The sequence below is a fragment of the Mesoplodon densirostris genome, chromosome 15, assembly GCF_025265405.1.
Source record: "Mesoplodon densirostris isolate mMesDen1 chromosome 15, mMesDen1 primary haplotype, whole genome shotgun sequence".
Lineage (NCBI taxonomy): Eukaryota > Metazoa > Chordata > Mammalia > Artiodactyla > Ziphiidae > Mesoplodon > Mesoplodon densirostris.
In genome coordinates this window covers 38,145,725-38,170,953 of record NC_082675.1, presented here as the reverse complement: position 1 = coordinate 38,170,953, position 25,229 = coordinate 38,145,725, and the positions used below count along the sequence as shown (strand labels likewise).

Genomic DNA, 25,229 nt, shown 5'->3' with positions numbered 1-25,229 from the left:
ACAGCCATTTAGAAAAGGTTTCTAAAGCTTTTCCCTGACTCAAGGCCATATTTTGATAAATGAATCTGCTTTGCCAGTTGATTCTTTTCACTCAATATTCCATTCATAATATGTATATTACATATATATCCAAAATAGTGGATGTATAGTAACCAGTTGTTATCAACATGAATTGCTTCATTTCTCCTGCTTGGCTTCTCCCATTCGTCAGTTCTCTTAAGATTTCATTGCTGACTGGCCATATTCACCTTTCTCTTCTTTCTTTCTTTTTTTAAAATAAATTTATTTATTTAATTTAATTAATTTATTTATTTTGGCTGCATTGGGTCTTCGTTGCTGCGTGCGGGCTTTTTCTCTGGTTGTGGTGAGCAGGGGCTACTCTTCATTGAGGTGCACAGGCTTCTCATCGTGGTGGCTTCTCTTGTTGCAGAGCACGGGCTCTAGGCACGTGGGCTTCAGTAGTTGTGGCACGTGGGCTCAGTAGTTATGGCTCATGGGCTCTAGAGCACAGTCTCAGTAGTTGTGGCACACGGGCTTAGTTGCTTCACAGCATGTGGGGTCTTCCCAGACCAGGGCTCAAACCCGTGTCCCCTACATTGGCAGGCGGATTCCCAACCGCTGCACCACCAGGGAAGCCCACCTTTCTCTTCTTAATTCAGTAATATTTAAGCCTCTCAGCTAATCTGTAGATAATCTAACATAGTGTGTGGGTTTTCCTCCATGTTATCTGGAGCACTTGTGTGTAGCATTTGGCATGGAAGAATCAGCTCTTCCTTCAGGGTGCATTTGTTTTGAAAGGATTCAGGCTAGAAGTGATGCTTGAGCTGAATCTTAAAGGAGGTACTTTCCAGGTAACAAAGGTAGGGAAGGGAAGTTCAGGTAAAGTATGGGGGTAAGAAAGAGCATGGAGGAAATTACAGGTGGCTTGCAAGGTTGTTCTGGCACATGGCAAGGGAGGGCAGGGTTGCAGCTGGAGGGGAGGCTGGAGGTGCAGCTGAGGACCTGGTCACGAGGGCCTTATCTCCCCTGCAGGCAACTCAGAAGATTTTAAACTGGGGGTAAGGGTTAGAATGGACTTAGATTTAGGGACATAAGAATGAGGAACCTGATCAGATTTGCACGACAGGGATGTGGGCAATGGGCAAGTCTTCAAATTAGCCTCAGTGTCCTCATTCCTAAAGAAGAGAGAAAGGTTTTGCACCAAGGTTAGAAGAGGTAATGTATGTGAAAGTGCTAAATATATTTAAACTTTTATTATTATTATTGGACTTCTTTGAGCCATGAATGAGTTAACATACTTAGTTTAAGAGATCAGTTTTGTCATCTGAGGCAAAATACACATGCTTAATATTGTTACCTGATTTATATAGGGATATATGATTGATTGGCTGCGTTGGGTCTTCGTTGCTGCGTGCAGGCTTTCTCTAGTTTCAGTGAGCGGGGGCTACTCTTCATTGTGGTGCACGGGCTTCTCATTGCGGTGGCTTCTCTTGTTTCGGGGCACAGGCTCTAGGCACGAGGGCTTCAGTAGTTGTGGCTCATGGGCTCTAGAACGCAGGCTCAGTAGTTGTGGTGCACGGGCTTAGTTGCTCTGCAGCATGTGGGATCTTCCCAGACCAGGGCTCGAACCCGTGTCCCCTGCATTGGCAGGCGGATTCTTAACCACTGTACCACCAGGGAAGTCCCAGGGATATATGATTTATGTAGCTTTCTATTTCCTTAAACATCTGGTTTTTAAAATGGGAGCAGGTCTTACTGTTTGTTGTCTGCTTTAAACTCTAACTGCTAAAATTGGAAGGATATGGGAAGACCTGGTGAACGCTGCTCATGGAAGAGGAAAAGAAAGGGTTTTTTTCTTTCTGGTTGTGCACTCATTCTTTCAAGTCATTTAAAAAGAAAAAGTTTCCATCTTCTCCTAGCAACTCAAGTGCTTGAAGACCTCATGACATTTTACCAAAACTCTCCTCCCAGAAGGGCATCGGTGGTGAGTAGGTGAATAGAAACATGGTGTATAAATAGCTAAATATACAGAGGAGTACATGAGGCATCTGGTAATGTGTGATTTTCATCTGATTTTACTGTGTTATTAAGACGAACCCTGCTTCCTAAAGAAAATAAGAACATTTTCAGAGCTCAAGTCTGAATCCTGCCTCATTCCTTGGTGATGATGTGACCCAGGAAATGACATCACCTCCCTGAGTGCCCCCCTCTATAAAATGGGGAGAGTAGTAAGGCCTACTTTTTAGGGCTGTTGGGAGGATGACATGAGATCATCTGATTGAAGCCTGACAAATGATAAGCACTGGGTAAGTTGTTATTAGGAACACCCTCAGCTGTGGGAGCCAGCACCATTCTCTTCTGAGCATAGCCTCAGACGTTCAAGTTGCTTCGGAACATGAATCTTAACTGACACCTAAGAAACCAGAATAGGATGAAAAAGCGGATAGAGCTTAGTCTATAGAAGGTCTTGAGCCTGAAGAGGTACCAGCGTCCAGTGCCTGTCTTGTGTCATAGGGCCCAGACAACAGCGGGTCCTACCAGCCCGACCAGACTACATGGACCGGACAGGAGGGCATAAAGGTGCTGAGGAGGTGACCATTCCTGGGCTGCAGAGACGGCATGAACGGTGACCAGGGCAAGACAACACAGTCCACACAGCTGCAGGTGTGAAAATCAAACTCTGTCTTTATTCTTTTACCATTGTATGTGGGATAGGTAGCAGCACTGCTGGGGAGCTCCTTGGGAGGAGAGGAGAGGGAATCTGTTGGATGGAAATCTTACCTTTGAGCATCAGTTACATCTAAGCCTGTTTTCAGCACATTTCATGTTAGACTTTTCAATGGCAAGTCAAGGAGTAGAAGGTAGATGGGCTCAGACAAAAGGTTCTTTGCAAGAGTTCAACATAGTGGCCAAGATTTTATTCTTGCATTTCATCATGCATGTGCCTTGGAATTATGGTTTTTTTGGACTCTGACTTAAGAAAATATAAACTTTCCAGGTAGTGTTTAGCTGTCCCCATCTTTCTAACATTTCTGCCTCTGGCCGATGTGATGCCATACTTTCCTGACATTTAGTATCAGCTCTGGTATGGGTCTGATACCAAGTACATCCATACCTCAGCCATAAAACAGGACCTTCTAGATGGCCAGATTCAGGTGCTCCGCCCTTCCCAACAGATGCCTCTCCACCACCCCTGACTCCGCCAAAAGGAAGTAAAAGCACATCCTGAGTTGACCACTTCCTCTGAGCCTGGCAGACACACAGCAAGAGTCTTGGCTGGTGATGGGCTTGATGCATGGCCCACTTGACTGAGCCACATATATGCTCAGGCTTGACCTACACTGGCAAAATCTGCAAGGACACTTCTAGACATTTCAAGTGATTGATTCCTCTGAGGAAATGATACATTAAAAAATATACATATACACACATATTTAATTATTTTTTTAAACCACAACTGAAAAAAATTCTTTGCCACTGTGTAGAATTAAATCTGACAAGAAACCCTATGCGTTTTTATTAGTACCATTATTGTTTTCTTTGGCTTCATGTACTATATTGGTAAAATAACAAAAAAAAAGAAAAAAAAATGTAAAAAGGCAAATATTTTGTACAAAAATACAAAGTTTTAAAAGCTCTTTAAGTATATTTCATATTGTTACTAAGAGTTGACCTATATATCTGTATGTCTGCATATTTTTCCTACATGTGGGATTTTAGAAATGTAAGGTACTGTTTACACAGTATATGATTTCAGTTCTTCCTAAAGCTCAACAACCAATGATAATCTTTTTTCTGATTGGAGCATTCCATACTCTGGAAGACATGATTTGCATAACTGTACGATTACTGGCTGAGAAAAATCTATGTGATTCAGTCCATTTGCATACTGAAAATCAATGTATCATACTGGGAGAACACTTTTGTTCCCAAGTCCTTAAGTAATGGCAGATGGTAAAGAACGTTGGTTGTCAATTTTTTCAGTAATTGGTTTTCATTGCTTTTTTTCAATCTGGTGAGAAGGTGATGCAATGAGGAAGAAGTATCTTTTGCCTTTGAGAACTGTCTGAAAATTTGCTCTTATTATTATATCACAGTCCATTATAATTCAGGTGATAGTACTAAAAGAAAGGAAAAAGGATGGGTGTTAGTTTTTCTTAAAGAACAATGTTAATGTGTAATTCAAAAAAGGAACATGTGTTTTTATAGGAAACATTCCAAATACATCGTTCAATAATTATTTTTTTCAAATAAATGCCTAGAAATTCTTACTCAGATTAAATAAAAGGTAAAATTCACTTTGAAAGAGCCTATTCTGGGGAATCCTAGTCCCAGCTCAAATCCCAAATGGCCAAAGAAGGCTAACAAATGACAAATCTGGGTCACTTGTCACACTCTACTCTAATCTCTTGTTGAGATATTTGTGTTCTTTTCCTGAAACTGACCAGGATGGGAGCTCCTTACATGTCTGGAGACCTCTAGCACTTGGACGAGTGCTTGACACACTAGAGGTTTTCAATACATGACTGTTGAATGGATAAATGCAAAATTTGTGCCCCAGTTACTGTCAAAAATAATTTGAGCAAAATATATTTTTGTCATCAACTTTGTTTTTAAAAATTGAGATAAAATTGACATATAACATATTAGTTTCAAGTGTACATGATTCCAAATTTGTATATATTGCAAAATGATCACCACAGTAAGTCTAGTTAACGTCCACTACCACATGTAGTTATAATTTTGTTGTTGTTGTGATGAGAATTTTTAAGATTTACTCTTTTAGCAACTTTCAGATATATAACAGGATTATTAACTATAGTCACCATGCTGTACATGACATTACATTACCATGCCTTATTTATTTTATAACTAGATGTTTATACCTTTTGAGCCCCTTCACCCATTTTGTACACCCCACCACTCTCCGCCTCTGACAACCACCTGTTTTCTGTATCTATGAGTTCCATTTTTTTCTTTAAGGTTCCATATAAGTGTGATCATATGGTGTCTGTCTCTGTCTGACTTATTTCACTTAGCATAATGCCCTCAAGTTTAATCCATGTTGTCACAAATGGCAATATTTCATTCTTTTTTATGGCTGAATAATAATATTCCATTGTATTTATATACTGCATTTTCTTTTCCCATTCATCTATTGATGGACCGATTGCTTCCATATTGTAAATAATGCTATTGTAAATAATGCTCCAATGAACATAAGGGTACATAAGGGTACATATATCTTTTCAAGTTAATGTTTTTGTTTCTTCAGATGAATACCTAGAAGTGGAATTGCTGGGTCATATGGTAGTTCTATTATATTTTTAATTTCTTGAGGAACCTCCATACTGTTTTTCCATAGTGGCTGCACCAATTTACATTCCCACCAACAGTTCATTAAGTGTTCCCTTTTCTCCACATCCTCGCCAACACTTGTTATTTCTTGTCTTTTCTATAATGACCATTTTGACAGGTGTGAGGTAATATCTCATTGTGGTTTTCATTTGCATTTCCTTGATGATTAGGGATGTTGAGCAGCTTTTCATGTACCTATTGGCCGTCTGTATGTCTTCTTTGGAAAAATGTCTGTTCAGATCTTATGCCCATTTTTCAATGGGATTGTTTGGTGTTTTGCTATTGAGTTGTATGAGTTTTTCATATATTTGGGATATTAGCACCTTATCAGTTCTATGATTTGCAGATATTTTTTCCCATTCAGTAAGCCGACTTTTCATTTGTTGATGGTTTTCTTTGCTTTGCAGAAGCTTTATAGTTTGATGTAGTCACATTTGCTTATTTTTGCTTTTGTTGTCAGATCCAAAAAATCATTGCCAAGATCAATGTCAAGGAGATTATCACCTATGTTTTCTTCCAGGAATTTTATGGTTTCAGGTCTTACATTTGAGTCTTTCATCCATTTTGAGCTTATTTTTGTGTATAAGAGAGTGGTCCAGTTTCATTCTTTTGCATGTGGCTGTCCAGTTTTCTCAACAGCATTTATTGAAGAGATTGTCCTCTCCCCACTGTACATTCTTGGCTCCTTTATCATAAGTTAGTTGATAAATAATCCATATGCATGGATTTATTTCTGGGTTATATATTCTGTTTCACTGATCTATGTATCTGTTTTTATGCCATTACCACATTGTATTGATCCCTGTAGCTTTGTAATATAGTTTGAAATCAGGGACTGTGTCTAGCTTTGCTCTTCATTCTCAAGATTACTTTGGTTCCATACAAATTTTAGGATTGTTTGTTCTATTTCTGTGAAAAATGCCATAGGAATTTTTCTAGGGACTACATTGGATCTGTAGATTGCTTTGGATAGTATGGACATTTTAACAATATTCTTCCAATCCATGAGCACAGAATATCTTTCTATTTATTTGGGTCTTCTTCAGTTTCTTTCATCAATGTCTTATAGTTTTCAGTGTATAGGTCTTTCACCTCCTTGGGTAAATTTATTCCTAGGTATTTTTTCCTTTTTGATGCAATTGCAAATGGTATTGTTTCCCTAATTTCTCTTTCTGATAGTTTGTTATAGTGTATGGAAACACAACATATTTTTGTATATTGATTTTTGTGTCCTGCGACTTTACAGAATTCATTTATTAGTTCTACAATTTTTTTTTTGGTGGAGCCATTAGGGTTTTCTATATATAAAATATCATGTTACCTGCAAATAGCGACAGTTTTACTTCTTCCTTTCTGATTTGAATGCCTTTTGTTTCTTTTTTTTGCCTAATTGCTCTGGCTAGGATTTCCAATACTATGCTGAATGAAAGTGGTGAGAGTGGGCATCCTTGTCTTGTTCCTGATCTTAGAACAAAAGTATTCAGCTTTTCACCATTGAGTATGATGTTAGTTGTGGGCTTGTCACAGACCCTCTATAGAGAGTTTCCCTCTACAGGGAATCCATTTGAGAGTTGGGTTTTTTTTTTTTTTAATCATAAATGAACACTGAATTTTGTCAAATGCTTTTCTGCATCTATTGAGATGATATATGATTTTTTTCTTTCATTCTGTTAATGTAGTGTATCTCATTGATTGATTTGTGGATGTTAAACCATCCTTATATCCCTGGAATAAATCCCACTTGATCATGGCGTATAATTCTTTTACTGTATTGTTGAATTCGGTTTGCTAATATTTTGTTGAGGATTTTTACATCTATAGTTCATCAAGGATGTTGGCCTGTAATTTTCTTTTCTTGTAGTGTCCTTGTCTGGCTTTGGTATCAGGGTAATGCTGGCCTCATAAAATGAGTTTGGAAGTGTTTCCTCCTCTTCTATTTTTTGGAAGAGTTTGAGAAGGATTGGTATTAATTTTTCTTTAAACGTTTGGTAGAATTCACTAATGAAGCCATCTGGCCCTGGACTTTTGTTTATTGGGAGGTTTTTGATTACTTATTCAATCTCTTTACTAGTAATTGGTCTGTTCAGATTTTTTTATTTCTTCATGATCCATTTCTTCATAGATGGTATGTTTCTAGGAATTTATTTCTCATAGGTTGTCCAATTTGTTGGTGTATAATTGTTCATAGTGATCTTTGTATTTCTGTGATACCGGTTACAGTGTCTCCTCTCTCATTTCTGATTGTATATATTTGAGCCCATATTTTTTTCTTGGTAAATCTAGCTAAAAGTTTGTCGATTTTGTTTATCTTTCAAATACCAGCTCTATCGTTAATCTTTTCTATTATCTTTTTAGTCTCTATTTCATTTATTTCCACTCTGATCTTTATTTCCTTCCTTCAACTAACTTTGGGCTTCATTTGTTCTTTTTCTAGTTCCTTGAGGGGTAAGGTTAGGTTGTTTATCTGAGATCTTTTTTTCTTGATATAGGATGTATTGCTATGAACCTCCCTCCTAGAACTGCTTTGCTACATCCCATAAGTCTTGATATGTTGCATTTTCATTTGTCTCACCATATTTTTTACTTCCTTTTTGATTTCTTCCTTGACCTACTGGTTGTTCAGTAGCATGTTGTTTAATCTCCTCATATTTGTGATTTTTCCAGTTTTCTTCTTGTGATTGAAGCCATATCAAGCATCTTTTCCAGTCACAATGATATGTGACTAGAAATCAATCTTCTTCTTAAATTTATTGAGACTTTTTTTGTGGCCTAACATGATATATTCTGGAGAATGTTCCATGTGCACTTGAGAAGAATGTGTATTCTGTTGCTTTTGGATGGGATTTTTTCTATCAGTTAGGTCCACCTGATCTAATGTGCCATTTAAGGCCAATGTTTCCTTATTGATTTTTTGGTCTGGATGATCTATTCACTGATGAAAGTGGGGTACTAATACTGTACTGCTGTCTATTTCTCCCTTTAGGTCTGTCGACATTTGCTTTTTTTACTTAGGTGCTCCTATGTTGGGTGCATAAATATTTACAAATGTTATATACTCTTGTTGGATTGATTCCTTTATCACTATGTAATGACCTTCTTTGTCTCTTATTCCAGTCTTTGTTTTAAAATCTATTATGTCTGATATAAATATAGCTACCCCATCTTTCTTTGGGTTTCCATTTGCATGGAATATCTTTTTACATTTTCACTTTCAGTCTGTGTGTATCCTTCATCTGAAGTGAGTCTCTTGTAGGCAGCATATAGATGGGTCTTGTATTTTTATCCATTCAGCCATTCTATGTCTTTGGACTGGAGAATGTAGTCCATTTATGTTTAAAATAATTATTAAAATATATGTATTACTTGCCATTTTGTTAATTGTTTTCTGGCTGTTTTGTAGTTCCTCTATTTCTTCTTCTCTTGCTCTCTTCCTTTGTGACTTGATGATTTTCTGTAGTGGTATGCTTAGATTCCTTTTTTTAATGTATCTACTATAGGTTTTTGCATTGTGGTTATCATGTGGCTTACATACAACAATTTATATTTATAATAGTCTATTTTAATAACTTAAGTTTTAATGCATTCTACAACTGTGTTTTTACTCCCTGCCCCCACACCATTTTGTTTTTGATGTCACAATTTATATCTTTTAATCTTGTGTATCCCTTAACAAATCATTGTAGTTATAGTTATTTTTATTACTTTTGTCTCTTAACCTTCATACTAGCTTTATAAGTGTTACTCCACTACCTTTACAACATTAGAGTATTCTGAATTTTACTATGTATATGTAAAGGTAAATATATTTTGACCTTTACCAGTGAGATTTATACTTTCATATGTTTCCCTGTTTTTAATTAGCACCCTTTCTTTTCAGTGTAAAGAAGCCTCTTTAACATTTCTTATAAGGCTGGTCTAGTGGTGATGAACTCCTTTAGGCTTTGCTTGTCTGGAAAACTCTCTCTCTCTTTCAATTCTGAAGGATAACTTTGCTGGGTAGAGTATTCTTAACTGGAAGTTTTTTTCTTTGAACACTTTTAATAAAACCATTCCACTCCCTTTTGGCTTGCCAAGTTTCTGCTGAAAAATCAGCTGACAGTCCATAGGGGTTCCCTTGTATGTAACAAGTTATTTTTCTCTTGCTGCTTTTAAGATTCTCTCCTTGTCTTTAACTTCTGACATGTTAATTATAATGTGTCTTGGTGTGGGTCTCTTTGGGTTCCTCCTATTTGGAACTCTGGGTTTCCTGGATTTGGATGTCTGTTTCCTTCCCAGGTTTAGGGAAGTTTTCAGCCATTATTTCTTCAAGAAGTTTCTGCCCCTTTACCCCCCTCTTCTCCTTCTGGGCCCCTATAATGTGAATGTTGGACCACCTCATGTTATCTCATAAGTACCTTAAACTATCTTCACGTTTTTTCATTCTTTTTTCTTTTTGCTTCTCCACTGGGTGTGTTCCACTGCCCTGCTTTTGAGCTCACTGATCCTTTCTTCTGCTTCATCTAGTCTTCTACTGAACCCTACTAGTATATATTTTTCAGTTCAGTTATTGTATTCTTCAGCTCTGTAACTTCTATTTGGTACATTCTTATATTTTCTATCTCTTTATTGAAGTTCTAACTGTGTTCATCTATTCTTCTCCCGAGTTCAGTGTGAGCATTTTTAAAACTATTATTTTGAACTTTTTAATAGGTACATCACTTATCTCCATTAAGGACTTTTTATAAGGTTTTATCTTGTTCTTTCATTCAGAACATATGTATCTTTCTTCATTTTGCTTGACTCTCTGTGTTGTCAAACTAGATAAAACAACCCTCTTTCCCAATCTTGAGGGAGTGGCATCTTGTAGGAATGAACCTTATCTTTCAACCCTGCCCTAGCTCTTGCTTGTCCTTCAAACCACTGTGATTGTTCAAGCAGCCTTTTTTATTTTTAGTGGCTCCTAGCATTTGAGTGTGCCAAGACCTGTCAGTGCCCCAAAGGGGAGGATCTCAGTCAGCAACTAGAGTCTTGCTGATAAGAAACTAGACCTTCAGGCAGCAGCTTTTAAAGTATGCAAATATTTATAGTCTTGTGGGACTGAAATGTATGTCCCACTGGCCACCAGAACTGGGTGACCTAGAGGTGTCTCCTGCACAGTTGTTGCAGAAATCAGGGTGCCAGACAAGTGTACAAGCTCCATCCTGGGAGCTACCTGCACCCTGTCATGAGGCAGAGGGAGGTCACAAAGATGGCATCCACCAGCCTTTGTCCCTGGAGGGCACCTCAGTAGGTCCCTAGATGAGCCAAACCAGAAGCCTACCCCTCTTGCTGAAGCTCCAGGACAAGCAAATAGGCCTCTTTCACAGAAATACTGGGGGTATGATTCAGTTTGCTGTCTGCACAGTCCCCTGGGGATAGCAGCTGGCCAAGAATGATTTATTTGTTATAGTCTCATGGGACCCAGGAATGCAAGCTCACTGGCCACTAGAGCCAGGAGATCAAGGGGTGTTCCCTGGGGGGCAGCTGCAAAAAACTGGGCATCAGACGTGTGTAAAAGCTCCCCTTGGGGTGATACTGGTGCTGTGGAGCACAGCAGAGGGAGAGCACAAAGATAGTGCCTGCCCTTCAACGTCTCCCACCAACTTTCAAAATAAAGACTTTATGAGATAGAATTACATAATATTCACAAGATTGTATAGTTTAGAGCTATCTAAACATGTTCATCATCCCTAAAAGAAACCCATACCTATTACCATTCACCCCCATTTCCTCCTTCCCCCACCACAAACTTTCAAATCTAGTTCTGATGAAGAAAACTTAAGATGCTATGTCCTGAAGAGGGTCATGTATTTAATGAAGCTTTACATAAGTACCTTTTGAAATGAAAAAAAGAATCTCCAAATGCCTCTTAGGCTTATGAGCTTATAAGGAGGCAGAGAAACTATATCCCTACATTATCTAACACAGCATCTGGCCCATAGTAAATGCTCAATAAATACATGTGGAATTGAATGCTTGGCCACCTGAATTATCCGTACATGGAACTCTATGAAAAAGACTTAACACTGGTGCCATATGTTAAATAACAATTGACTGACAATATTATAAGGTAATGACCTAGGCCTTTTAGTCTAATATTTATTGAGTACTTCCTCTACATTAGGCACATTTATTAACTTATTTAAGTCCTCACAACAACCCCATTAAGAAGATACTATTATTTCCCTGAGGTTCATAGCTTGCCCAGCTAGTAAATGGCAGAACCAGGACTGGAACCCGATTACCGAGCCTACATTCAGATCCCTTATACTCATCACCTCTTGCCCTTTAATAAGATATAAGCTCAGAGGCTCTCTCTTTAATCCCCTCTGCTGCTTACCTGTCTCCCTGTCTTTTTCGCAAATGAAGTTATTGAGGTCCACACATTGGAAGTCGTTCCACTGCCCAGCATAAATCAGCCCAGCACAGTCTTCTCCAGGCCCGTGGCCATGACCCCAGTTATCTGGCTGTCCAGCTTTCCAATTTCTTTTAAGAAAACAGAAATCAAGTATTATTTGCAAAGTCACAGAGAAGTTTTCTTTACCCAAGAGCAGCAGAGAAAAGTAAAAAACAAAACCAAGGCCTGTCATTTGTCCGGGAATGAAAATGCACTGTTTAAAAAGCTGTGCACACTCTGATTCAGAATAAGCAGCTGTTTTGCAGAGCACTGTGTTATGCAGCATCTCCCTGCAGCCTTGTTATCATTGCCACAGTGCAATCAGCTCACTGAGCTGCTTCATCACGTTGCTGAGAGAGTAAATCTGTCTCCAGCACAGTTAGATGAATGGCAGCTTTCTAACGTGCCCTGGAATGCTGACTGCTGGGCATGTGGGTGTATATCTGTGTGTGAATGTATATGCATTCTGAGGACCACACACACACACGCACGCACACACATTCTTGGAAGAACCCAGAGGGATCCTTGTACGTTCTGATATCTCTAACAAGTCAGAGTCAGGCAGAGACAGCGAAAGACCCTTGATATACACTTACAAGAACCTACAATTAAACACTTGGTTATGGTTTTCTGGCTAAGTTGTAGATAGTTAATTGCTATAGAAAGAAATAGTAATTTATTCTTACTGAAAATGACTTATACATCTCACTGCCTTTTTTGGGAGAGAGACAAGTTTTCTTTAGGATGAGCTCATTTGGGGCTTAACTTGCATGCTGCTGCTCAAAGCACCCCTTTGCCAACGTTTGCTGTTCCTGACTCTATTTCCAAGCAGTCAATTAGATGTGCTTCCAAGACTCAAAACTTGGAAGACTACGTTTTCTCTGAGAACCAGGTCTTTGCACAGAAGCTTGTGGTTACCTCCTAAGAGGACAAGCTTGCCTCGTGCAGAGGGTCCGAAAAAACATCTGCAGTAGGAAGTGCTTCCCATAAATGATGACTCATTACCCAACCAGCATCATCTAATAATAACTCACTTTGGTCCGTGCTTCATGTTCGTATCAGAGTGGCTGTGGCTTTGGCCGCTAGAGAGAAATCTTCCACTGTACAGACCCTGATAGCAGGAGAAAGTTCTACAGCAAAGAAACACTTCTCACTACTAAGATTTTCCTTTTCTGAGGCCAGGCTCTTACCAGGGTCACCTGGGGACAGAGCCCAAGTTGCCCTACTTCTTTTGACGACAAGACCAGCAAAAATCAGGGCAATGGGAAAGGAGAGTTGAAATTTACAGTTAAAGGGTGTAACAAGGTAGCGTGGACTCCCCCAAACCAACTGTATATTTTGGGATATTTTATAAAATGAAGTGACCTCACTTAAATAAATCTAGTGATGAAGAGATAATTTAGATGAAACCATCAACTGATGAGAGTAAATGCGGGACGATACTCAGGTGGAAGTCAGAAATAGTCATTCGTTAACTCATTCATTCGACAGATATTCACAGAGCACCAACTATGTGCCAGGGATAAAGAATGCTAGCTGATGGCAACATGGCACTGTGGAGAATAGAGTCCCAGCCCTCTCAGAACTTACATCACAGGCAAGAAACAAATGAGGTAAGACTCTCAGACTGTCACAGTGATGCCAGAAAGAGATGAAGTTGGAAGGAAACTTTCAGGCAAGCTTTTTTGTGTGTGTTTCCACCTTGCAGGACCCTCCCGGAAATGTCAACAATGCCTGGGCAGTTTGATGTTGTTGGTGTACACTTTGTTCATTTCTGTAGTTATACGAGGGGGTTCCATTCCAATTTTGTTTATCAAATTTGAGATTGTGATTCTTGATGCATACTGACAGGACATTTAGTATTCTTTATCTCCCAGTTAGTTGGGAAATCGCATAAATAGGAATTCTGATAGAAGATCTGTTTAATATTTTCCCCTTGCATTTCCTTGCCCTTTTGAGTAGATAAAAGGGATTTATAGATGAGACAAAAAGAGAACTGCTTGATAAGAAAGGAGATTGTCTTTATCACCGTTCTCCATTCATTTTTTCCAGGTCACTGGAATTCTTCACATGCAGTGCTTAAAGCAATCCTTCAGGACTAAAGGTAGAAGGCAGCTGTGAGTGGAGTGACTCCAGTGGGACCAGCATGGATGTGCGGTGGAGTAGCCTGAAGCCAGGCTGCAGGAGCAATTTGTCTCAAAGACTAAGTCTCACAGCATCTCTTTGGAAAAGCTAAAATCACATGGAATGATTTGTGGCAAATCCCCCCAGTCTGCATGCTTGTAATAGAGCAGAATGTGTCAGATAAATAGAATGTATATATTTTGGAGAAGAATTTCAGCTTAAATGTTGCCTAAACCTCATTCATAGGTAGATTCTGGAAAGAAGAATGGCTGAAACCTGGGCGCCAGATCCTTGAATGCCACAGTATAACGTACACGTCACAGAAGTGGTTGGGTAGCAACGTGTGTATGTACTTGGACACCGTATTCTGAGTACGCTGGGGACCGTGGAAGCATCTGGAGTCCCTCTTCCAGGGAGCTGGAATCACTGCAAGCACCTCAGCCAGTGGGTGTGAAGCACCCCCCAGGATTCTGGGTTTCTACTTATGGAGGTAGAGCACAGACTCTCAATTTTGGGAACAGCCCCTTCCAACCTCACAACTTAGTATTTCTCATCAACCACAAGATTGACTGAGGCTTCGTGGCTAAGAAACTTCTGCTGGTAAGAGCCTGACCTCAAAACAGGAAAAATCTTAGTAGTGAGAAGTGTTTCTTTGCTGTAGAATTTTCTCCCACTATAGAGGTCTGAACAGTGGAAGATTTCTCTCTAGTGGCCAAAGCCAGTGCCACTGATAGAAACATGAGGCATGACCAGAGTGAGTGAGTATTGAAGTAGATGATGCCAAAGGTTCCCTTCTGGTCCTTACCATTCTACGGTTCTATATTCTAAAAATGTAGTATTTATATACACATTTTTACATAAATACAGAAGGGCAACCCATGTTTTGTCTTTGCAGTGCAGAGATGAAAGCTGTTACTCGTAACTTGACAGCATACTCCCGTTAAATGACATCCTGTGCAGGGGACCAAGAAATGGACAAGAGGAAGAGAGGAGCTTCAAGTGTGTTTTGGGAGACTCTCAGGAAGCACAGCACATCTCTGGTGATCTAAGGTGGGCAACTGCAAGCAGGGTGGGCAGGAAAGGCCTTCCAAGGCTCCCTTACAGTTCTGCTCTGAGCAAGTGGGCAGAGTCTCCATCCCATGTGTGTTTGACTGCCCCGTGCCTACCAGGCAGTCTCCATTGACAGTGATGACCTTTGCCAAATGACACACCGGCATTTATTCCATCAAGAGTAGAAAGACCAGCTTTGACATGCTCCTGATTTCACTGGTCTTCTCCCTGGTTTGTCTGTTTTCTATTTCATGGCTTTCCAGTCGTTATTATTTCCTTCCTTTTGCTTGCTTTGGGATTAATTTGCATTTCTTCTTCTACCCTCATAAAGTAGAAGCTTAGGTCATTAATTTTCAACTTTAAAATATTTTTCTAATATAAGCATTGTAAATCTATAAATGCCCCTCTATATACTGTTTTAGCTGCATCTCACAGATTTTGATACGTTATGTTTTCATTGTCTTTGAAACATTTGCAAATTTCCTTTGTGATTTCTCCTTTGCCCCATGGGTTATTTAGAAGTGTGTCTTTAATTTCCGAATATTTGGTGATTTTATAGACATCTTTTTGTTATTGATTTCTAATTCAATTTTGTTTTGGTGAGAGAACATACACTACATAATTCCAGCACTTTTAAATTTATGGAGACTTGTTTGATGACCCAGCCCATAGTTGATCTTGGTGAACATAGCATATGCACTTGAAAAGAATGTGTATTTGTAGTTGTTGGGTGAAAAGTCCCATAAATATCAATGAAGTCAAGTTAGTTGATAGTGTCTGCTATATCCCTCTTGGGTTTTCTATCTCTTCAATACTTGTTCTATTAATTACTGAGAGGAGAGCATTGAAACCTCCTTTGAAGCCCTGCTCTTCACCGTATCCACATTTAGGGTCAGAGTGTCTGTCTTCTTGATTGTGACAGGGTCCTGGAAATCAGACTGTTTTTACATGAGTAGAAGAACCGTACCTCTCACTCGTATTGTGCCCCAAAGTCCAGAAAAGATCCTCCAAACCAGCACAGAGGCTGGGTCATGGTGGACACTCCAGGATAATTCACTGAATGTTATCATGGGACTGTGGGCCAGTGGATCCCAATGTCCAGTCAGAGGACTGGTGCTGGGCAAGAATGAAGTTCTCACAGGTCTGTGGTGAAAAGAGAAAAATGAGGACAAGTCTGTGTGTATGTGTGATGGCCAACTGTCTTTTCTTGGTTTTCTTGTTGTTTTCGTGCTGAGATTTGTTGATAGGTGATTTTTTTTTTTTTTTTTTTTTTTTGCCTGTGCTGTGTAGCACGTGGGATCCTAGTTCCCTGACCAGGGATCGAAGCCGTGCCCCCCTGCATTGGAAGTGTGGAGTCTTAACCACTGGACCGCCAGGGAAGTCCCTGTTGATAGGTGATTTTTAAAACCCATGTCCTTAGTTGGGCAACTAAAATCTTGGCAACACGAGTCAGCCCTGTAGTCTTTCTCTTGGAATTGTATTGGCGTGTGGACCCAAAGCATTTGGAAACCTGTCCTGGGGACCATCCTGAGACATCACAGATTGCTTCTCATGCCATCCTTTTCCCTAATCGTCATAAGATTTAGTGAGTCAGGTCGTATGTTTCATGGGAAGTAAACCTTCATTCAAGTCCACGTGTGCCCTAAGCTTCTGGCATCCAATCCACATCACCGTTGCTTTTTGTCTGTTTATTCCAGCACTGTCTTTCTCAACCAGCTCTCAGTATAAAAATGGAGTGGGGGCAAGAGGCAGAGGAGAGAACCTTTTATCCCTTGTCTGTTTCCTCTTTAACAGTCCCCTCAGCAGCCTGAAATAATTTCACAAGGGGTGTGTGTGTGCGTGTTGGAGAGAAAGGATAAGAGTAAAGTAGGGAGACTGACTTCTTCTGTAGCCTGGACAAAGTACGGGGAGGTGCCAGGTCCAGAAACCACTGTGGGTGGCAGGGGAAAGGGAAGTGGATGGACCAGGCTTGGAGGCCACAGAAGCAGAGGAGGAGGGTACAGGTGAGTCTGAGTAGATGGAGAAGTACTTGGGGTGCTGTAGCGTGTTGGGGGACCCCTGAGAGCCTAGAGCCCCATCCCCAGGCAATGGCAGGGAACGTTCTTCTTGTCTTCACAAACCTGTCGTGAGTGTGTGGCATCTCCTTCAGGACATGGTATAATACATAACTGCTAGGAAGTGTTATCCTGCAATTAGTGACTAGTATGAAAATGATGACAGTGATGACAACAGGAGTAACAATTCTTGAGCACTTCCCATGGGTTCAGTGTCCTCAATGCTTGATATACATTATCTCATTTAACTGTCACAATACTGACACTGGTCCTTCTGGAATCTTCATTTCTAGATGAGGGCATGGAGATTCCACACACTTGAGTAACTTGCACAAGGTCACGAGCTGTTGAGTGCTGGGTCCGGACCTGGAACCCAGACCTTATTGACTCTAGGGCAGGTACTCTCTCCCCTCGCTACACTAACTCTTTTTCTAGTTTGTACTGTGCTTATTATTATATGTCAAGTTAAATTAGCCTTCGGCTATTGAGGCCTCATAATATGTCTGCCTAATTTATTCTTGCTTTTAAAATGTGATCCCGGGGACGAAGTGAGAGAGTGGCATGGACATATATACACTACCAAATGTAAAACAGATAGCTAGTGGGAAGCAGCCGCATAGCACAGGGAGATCTGCTCGGTGCTTGGTGACCACCTAGAGGGGTGGGATAGGGAGGGTGGGAGGGAGATGCAAGAGGGAGGGGATATGGGGATGTATGTATACGTACAGCTGATTCACTTTGTTATAGAGCAGAAACTAACACACCATTGTAAAGCAATTATACTCCAGTAAAGATGTTAAAAAAAAAAAAAAAAAGTGATCCTGGGGTTTTTTACATGTCTATGTATTCCTTTGGGTGGAAAACTAGAAGCACAGTCTGGGCTGTGGCTGGGAACAGAGCTCCCAGGAAGGTGTCTGGGGATGTGAGCCTTCTCAGGTCCCAGGTACCAATTCTGGCACTCTCCTCCCAAATCACATAATTCCTGCTGGAGCCTGGGAGAGACGAGGAAACTTCCACCTTGGGAGAGCTGGCATAGGCCGTACTGTTCTGTTCCCTCTCAATCCATTCCATGTGGGCCAATCCAGTTTTTGCTTAGAGGAGGGCTTCAGATTGAATTTCTTAGTGAGTCTAACCCAGGCCTTTTTCGTATTTATGGTTGTGAGAAAAGTGGAGGGGACTGAGGGTTTTGTTTTTTTTTTTCCAGCTCCCCACTGACTCGCTTAAAAAAAAAAAATGATCCTGGCACTCTAGACTGTCAGTCACAAATTTCTCTTTCCCTTAGTAGTGTCTGCCTCCCGTCCCCCTCTCCCACTGGTCCGATTTTAGGTGACAACTCTCACAACTGTTTTGACTCTCCTGAAGCATATCTCTGCTGTGCTGGCTCTCGTCAGAAACATGGCTGGTGAGCTCCGACCATGATGGGGAGCCTGGGGCTTCTTTGGCCTTCATGGCAGCATTTAAAGAGCCCGCTCGGCCACAAGTGCCATCCTGGGTGGTTTTATGAGTCTCTGGTGGTTTATTTTGTTTGTTTTTTGTTTGTTTGTTTTTGTAGAAATGAAAAAAATTCACTCCATGAAAAGAAAAAAGAAAACCCCTATTTTTACAGCATATTGATTCTCAACCATAATTTCCCTACATGGAAATAAACATGCAGCTGGTACCTGGAGCCTCAGTTTGAGGAACGTGTAGGACACAAGGTCGTTCAGGAAGAAACTGTAGGAAGTCAGTCTGGCAAGAGGTGAAAACATAGACCAGTGAGAGCCTGACCAGCAATCTGGAAGTTTCTGAGACTCACTTATACTCTAGAGGTGTCCCATCCAGCCACTTCCACTCGTTTTCCTGCTCTGAGTCTGTGAGGCCAATCCAGTAGTTCTCTCTCCCTACCATCTGCTTTTTGATCCATTGCTGAAAAATAAATCAGAAACGGCACATGACTATTTCTTGAACAGACGTTTGGGGGACTTTCCCCTCAATGTTCAGAAAAGAAGGACACTTTATAAGAGGATGTTTATCAGACTTTGACAGAGAAGCATAATGAGATTTGAATAAGATAAAGCTGTCTCAAAAAAAAAAAAGATGTTTGTCAGAACTTGTGCACTGCTCTTGCTGTTCTCTTTTTATTGCACTTGTTTTGCACTGTTTTGGGGGCTTTGACATTTTTTCCTCTTATAAGTTTATAAGCAATATTTAAGTGATGCTCTTTCTCCCCTAAAGTATCCAGACCACTCAATGAATCCCACCCGGCTCCACCCCCTTCCACCACCCCTCCCTCCCACGTTCTAAGAACAGTAACAGCCACGGCAATATTGAGTGCTTCCTCTGGGCCAGGTCCCATGTCCAGTGTGTCACATACAACGTGTCTTTGAGCCATTACAACCACCAACCTAAGACAGATGACAAGTGGCTGAGCTGGGATCAGGCCCAGGTCTGTATGTTTTGAAGCCCAGGTACCTGACTACTGTCTTATGGATGCTCATTCCCAGTCAGTTACTGCAGAAGCGTCTGTTTTCAGGGTCATGTCTGCCAGAGACACTTAAGGAAAAGGAAGGAGGCCACTGGAACAGTGTGGCATTAAAGAAAGAGCATTGGTATTGTTGCTAGTTGGACCTCAGTTTCAATCTCAGCTCTGCATTTACTTGTCTCATCATGTATTAATCATTTAAACTTTGCGGGGCCTCAGTTTTCTTATTTGTTAGATGGGGGTAACATTACACATAAGCTCTAGGGATGTGGTGAGGTTTATAAGAGAAAATGCCTCATACAGTGCCTGGCACACAGTAGCGGCCTAGTGAGTGGTCACCATCGGTATCATGTGTGGGCTCTGCCCTAGGGCCTCCTCTGCTCTTCCTGACTGTGCCGAGGCCACATGTCTGGTCCCTTGCACCCCTCCCCACCCCTACGGTGCTTTAGGCCTCTCTGCCTCTCTCTCCACAGGGTCTTGGTGCCGGCCTGCCAGGCTTACGGCTCTTTCAATGGCCACCGGGAAAAGCCACACACCTCCAGGCTTGATAAAGCAAGACCTTCCAAGTGGAAGCATAAGGACCTAATTCCCATGCCATGAATGCTTCTTGTCACTGGATAAATAGCCCAAATCTCCATAATGCAGCCTTCTGTGTTTATGTGACTATGAATTCTTGATATCTTTGAATCCTCAGTAAGCACGTACTTTCCAGGTGTCATGATCTTTAAATTAAGTTTTCCCCAACTATAAGTATGCTGCAGACATACCTGTTCCTCTCTTGTGTTTATGAAAATGAGATGTGAAGACTTGTCTTCACAGGCAAGTTTTGCGTCCTCAAAAATTTCTTTTTCAACCGAAAAGTAGTAGCATTTGTCTGTGAAGTTCTTCCAGTGAGGCGGGCAGCCTAGGAATGCAAAGTTTAAAAGTATTGATTAAAACACAAACACACACACACACACATACACACACAGAGAGAGAGAGAGAGAGAGAGAGAGAGAGAGAGAGAGAAAGCACTATGCCTTTCCTCAGCTGTGTTTAAGAGGCACAGCTATGGCCCTGCTTCCCCACGTCTGTGTGCCAAGCCAGTGACTGACGTTTGGGGACATGCTGGGAGCAAAGACTAGTCCAGGAAAGTGGCCTGAAGAATACACAGTCGTTAAAACTACATAATCTGGAAAATATCTACCCTGAGCCTTTGTTCCTCTGTGTCTGGATTCGTCTTTACAATGACAGAAATAACAGACACAGCCACAAAAAGCAGCACAGGCACAGATGTTCAACGTCAGTCTGGAATCAGGTGGAACCTGTAAACAAGTGGCTGGGAGAGCCCAGAACTAGAACTAGGCTCACGGAACAAACATGACTGAGCTGGACTGAAGGAAACCAAGTGGAATCGGGTGTGGGTCAAAGGAGAGAAACACAGGCTTGGTTGCAGACCCAACACTCAGGGTTTGACCAAAGGTTTCACTATCAAAGGACGAGAAGGCGCCATAACATCTTCTCAAAAAGAAATACGATCTGGCTTCAGGAACAGAAAGCTCCATCTGCACGTTAACCACGGGTCATCCATCCCCAGGTGAAGGGCATAAAATGAGGACAGGGACGGGTCCGGGGTGGCCAGCCTCGGACTTTCCTGAAGGAAATGTTTGGGACCAGTTTGTCCCCGAGGACCCCACTCAGCTAATCATAAACAAGTGCTGGAGGGCCTGGTGCTGTTTAGAGAGAAACACAAGTGCCTGAGCGCCACCGCCTGGCACGGGGCCATGGGAGCAGCGGGGGCGGAGGCCACCCTGTGCGATGCCTTCACTGCCAATAAAACGCGGTGTGGGGGGGCGCACACTGGGGGGGACACCCTTCCCCGGGTACGAGGGGCTCAGACTCACCGTTGGCCTCGGGTGCTGCGGTTGGCTCGCTCTGCAGGGCCAGGGGCACCACCGCCCCTGATGGGCCTGGGGGACCGGGGGGGCCCTTGGGACCCGGCATGCCCGGCACCCCAGGCAAGCCCGGCAAACCCCTCGGCCCGGGCACCCCAGGCTCCCCCACGGTGCCCTGCAGTCCCTGGAAGCCGGGGGGGCCCTGGGGGCCCGGGAGTCCGTCCTTGCCTGGTGGGCCGGGAGGGCCTGGGTCCCCACTGGGGCCCTGAGGGCCGGGCTTCCCGGGGGACCCGCGGGAGCCTTTGGGGCCCTGCAGGCCTTTGGAGCCTTTGCCGCCACGCTCTCCAGGGGGGCCGACCGGCCCGATCGGGCCCCTCTCACCGGCCTGGCCGGGAGGGCCAGGCTCCCCCTTCTCTCCTTTCTGTCCCTTGTTGCCAGTGGGACCCGGGGGTCCCTGCTGTCCTCTGTCACCTTTCGGACCCCTGGGACCAGGAGGACCTAAAACAAAAAAAAGACAAAAGGCATAAATGTGAAATCCATGACGCCTCTGGTCATCTGGGACCAGCTTGTCACCAGTAGGAAGGCTGTATGGGTTGAGAGCGGGACGCCCTCCCTCTTATTTCCTCCTCTTTCCACTGATGTGATGAATATTTATGAACTACCTGTTATATGACAAGCACCATGTAAGGTGGGGGAGAAGGGGTTGAATTAGACCAAAAAGATGCCATCGAGTGTTGAGGGCTCTTATCCTGTAATTCCTGCACCACACCAGCCCCGGCCTCTCCTCTCTGCTCCTCCACCGGTGCTCCTGTCCCCTTCAGCGGTGCTGCGGGCACACTGCTCTCCTTAGGGCTGAGCCTCACCCTGGACCAGCGTGCAGGGACGGGCGGTCTCCATGAGAAGTGCTCTTGGGGCCAGAGCTGAGGAGGATCAGTTTCATGTTTTCCAGAGAGTCTAATGATGCAAATAGGGAAGGTGGACTAGAGGAAAAAAGAGATGGACCATCTAATTGGCAAGGGAGAAAAAAAGACACCATTTTCCACCAAAGGAGGAAAAAGCAGTTGCCCCTAAAAAAGGTTGGGAGAAGAAGGCAAATACCTGTTCATCCCTTCTTGTTCCAAAAGGAAGTTCACATAACATGGGATTGTTTTGTTTTCTCTGAGCTCTCAGGGGTAGGTAAGGTAACAGGGATGTCACACAAATACATCACAACAAGGATTTGTATAGAAAATGACAGTGTGAGGCACTTTCACATACATTATGTCACCTGACCTTCGTCTATGACATAGAATTCCCACAGCACATCTGAAGACATGCAGGGCCACAGACACCAAGCTCTTTGTTCAAGGTTGCTTAGTGACTCAGGACAGATCTACCCAGGGGAGTAAGACGCGGACAGTCACCATCTGGGAGAAGAGCTGGGACAGGAATTCAGGGCTTCTCGTGTTGAAATGGATGCATTGTGGAGGGCACTGTGCTCAAATATTCTGCTGCCTGGAATCTTAGAGTCTGAGATCTCACTATTCTTCGTGAATAAGTGTAAGAGCTTCACACCCATTCTTTGGACAGAAGCAGAGAGCCTTTGAGGCTGGAAGGGCGGAGGTGCGGGGGGAAAGGCAGGGTTGGTGGGACTCTGCACTCCCACAGTTTTTCCTGTTCCCCTGCACCAGCACACCCCACTGGCTGGTCGGGATGGAACAGTGAAGCAGCCTTTCCCACCTCAGTAGGGGGGATCTCTGCACCCTCCCATCCCAGGCCCTAATGGACATCACTACGCCCACGTACCATCCATGGCCAAGTCCAGCCTGCCATCTCTGCCGTCCCTTAGCAGGAGCCTAGGTCCTGGACTCAGCTTTCCTTACTTGAGGCTACCCATGACGCTGCCCCTGGACTTACTGACAGGACCCTCTACGGAGCTGTAAGCGAGTTTATGCCAATGGCTAGCACTGGCTTCAATGCGTTCTTTCTAGGGTCATCTACCCCATAAGTGGGAGGCTTTGGGATGAAGCACCCTCTCCCTGAACCCATTTCATTGATTCCTGTCCACCCGCTCCTGTTGACTCCTCTCTACCATCAGCTCCTCTGGGCTCTGGGTCCTTATCTCCATCTCATAGTCGGATGGTCCATCTTCTCTGGGATGTCCCGCCAGCACCCGCAACCTGGTGTGTCTACACTGACCTTGTCATCTCTGCTGTTCACGTCCTCCTCCCGCCATCCCTTATCCCACTGCATCATTACAACCATCTCATCACCATCCTAGTGTGAGTGTTCTCTCTCTCCTCTCTCCCTCCTGCCCCTCTCTGTCTTTCTGGTAGATTTTCACAGTAACCTCTTTTTTTGTGTGTGGTACGCGGGCCTCTCACTACTGTGGCCTCTCCCGTTGCGGAGCACAGGCTCCGGATGCGCAGGCTCAGCGGCCATGGCTCACGGGCCCAGCCGCTCCGCGGCACGTGGGATCCTCCCAGACCGGGGCACGAACCCGCGTCCCCTGCATCGGCAGGCAGACTCTCAACCACTGCGCCACCAGGGAAGCCCCACAGTTACCTCGTAACTGCTCTTCCTACCTCTGATTCCTCTCCATTCATCCCACTCTGCATCTTTCGCCTTCTTTACACATAACTCTGGTCTCCACCTGCTCCAGAATATTCAGCCCCTTCTTGATCACCTGATGTCAAGGCTTTCATGACCTGGTCTCACATGTGTTTATTCCATCCTCCCCTGCACTTATGCAAATTTCTTCTCTTAGAATTTTCTCTGCCCATATCCATCTGGAGAATTCCTGTTCACCCACCATGTAATCCTCCCAGGTCACTCCAGATGGAAGTTTTTCCTATTTCTATGATTTTTTAGTCCTTGTTTGTTCTTTGAGGATCCTTCCCCATCTAGTAGCTAGATTATAGGCCATAGTCATTACCCAGCAAGTGTTTATCAAATCAATGTGCATCACAGATCAAAAAGCCCAGTGCACTAATGCCAACATTATGGGCCCCAGCAGAGATCAGAAGGGAGAGATATTGGGGGAACGGTGTCCTGCCTGGTGTCCCTCACCTCATTCCAAGAAGTACAGCTCCACTCAATCTACATATCAGGTTGACCCTGGCTGCCAGTATGGAATCACCATGGGGAGATGTCTTTCCTGACTCTACTCACACTTCAGAATTGATCTAGTGGTCTTTTATCCACAATCTGATTTTTTTTTTCTGTTTAACTTGATGAGGCTTATTAAACAGCCAAGCCATTTAGTAAAGACATGGAGGGTGGGTTTTCATTGCCAGATAAGTCTCCTTTAAAAAATAACTTAGAGGGCCTCCCTGGTGGCGCAAGTGGTTGAGAGTCCGCCTGCCGATGCAGGGGATACGGGTTCGTGCCCCGGTCTGGGAGGATCCCATATGCCGCGGAGCGGCTGGGCCCATGAGCCATGGCCGCTGAGCCTGCGCGTCCGGAGCCTGCGCGTCCGGAGCCTGTGCTCCGCAACGGGGGAGGCCACAACAGTGAGAGGCCCGCATACCGCAAAAAAAAAAAAAAAAATAATAACTTAGAGGCTTCCCTGGTGGCACAGTGGTTAAGAATCCACCTGCCAATTCAGGGGACACGGGTTCGATCCCTGGTCTGGGAAGATCCCACATGCCGCGGAGCAACTAAGCCTGTGCGCCACAACTACTGAGCCTGAGCTCTAGAGCCTGCGCACCACAACTACTGAAGCCTGCGTGCCACAACTACTGAAGCCCATGCACCCTAGAGCCCATGCGTCGCAACTACTGAGCCCACGCACTGCAACTACTGAAGCCTGCGTGCCTAGACCCCGTGCTCCACAACAGGAAAAGCCACCACAATGAGAAGCCCGAGCACCACAACGAAGAGTAGCCCCTGCTCACCGCAACTAAAGAAAGCCC

General features: G+C 43.3%; 1 protein-coding gene across 2 annotated transcripts in view; it reads right to left on the bottom strand.

Annotated features, from left to right (window-relative positions):
- Positions 1-3,668: 3,668 nt before the first annotated feature.
- The window catches only part of COLEC12 (collectin subfamily member 12), a 195,002-nt gene continuing 173,441 nt past the window's right edge, over positions 3,669-25,229 (bottom strand). For both annotated transcript variants that reach the window (XM_060118788.1, XM_060118789.1), the window contains 5 exons: positions 21,346-21,834; positions 20,230-20,366; positions 18,797-18,906; positions 11,717-11,862; positions 3,669-4,121 (listed from right to left, as the gene is read on the bottom strand). In XM_060118788.1, the coding sequence (XP_059974771.1) occupies positions 4,102-4,121; positions 11,717-11,862; positions 18,797-18,906; positions 20,230-20,366; positions 21,346-21,834 (902 nt within the window). In that variant the 3' untranslated portion in view covers positions 3,669-4,101. The remainder of the gene's footprint in view (positions 4,122-11,716; positions 11,863-18,796; positions 18,907-20,229; positions 20,367-21,345; positions 21,835-25,229) is intronic.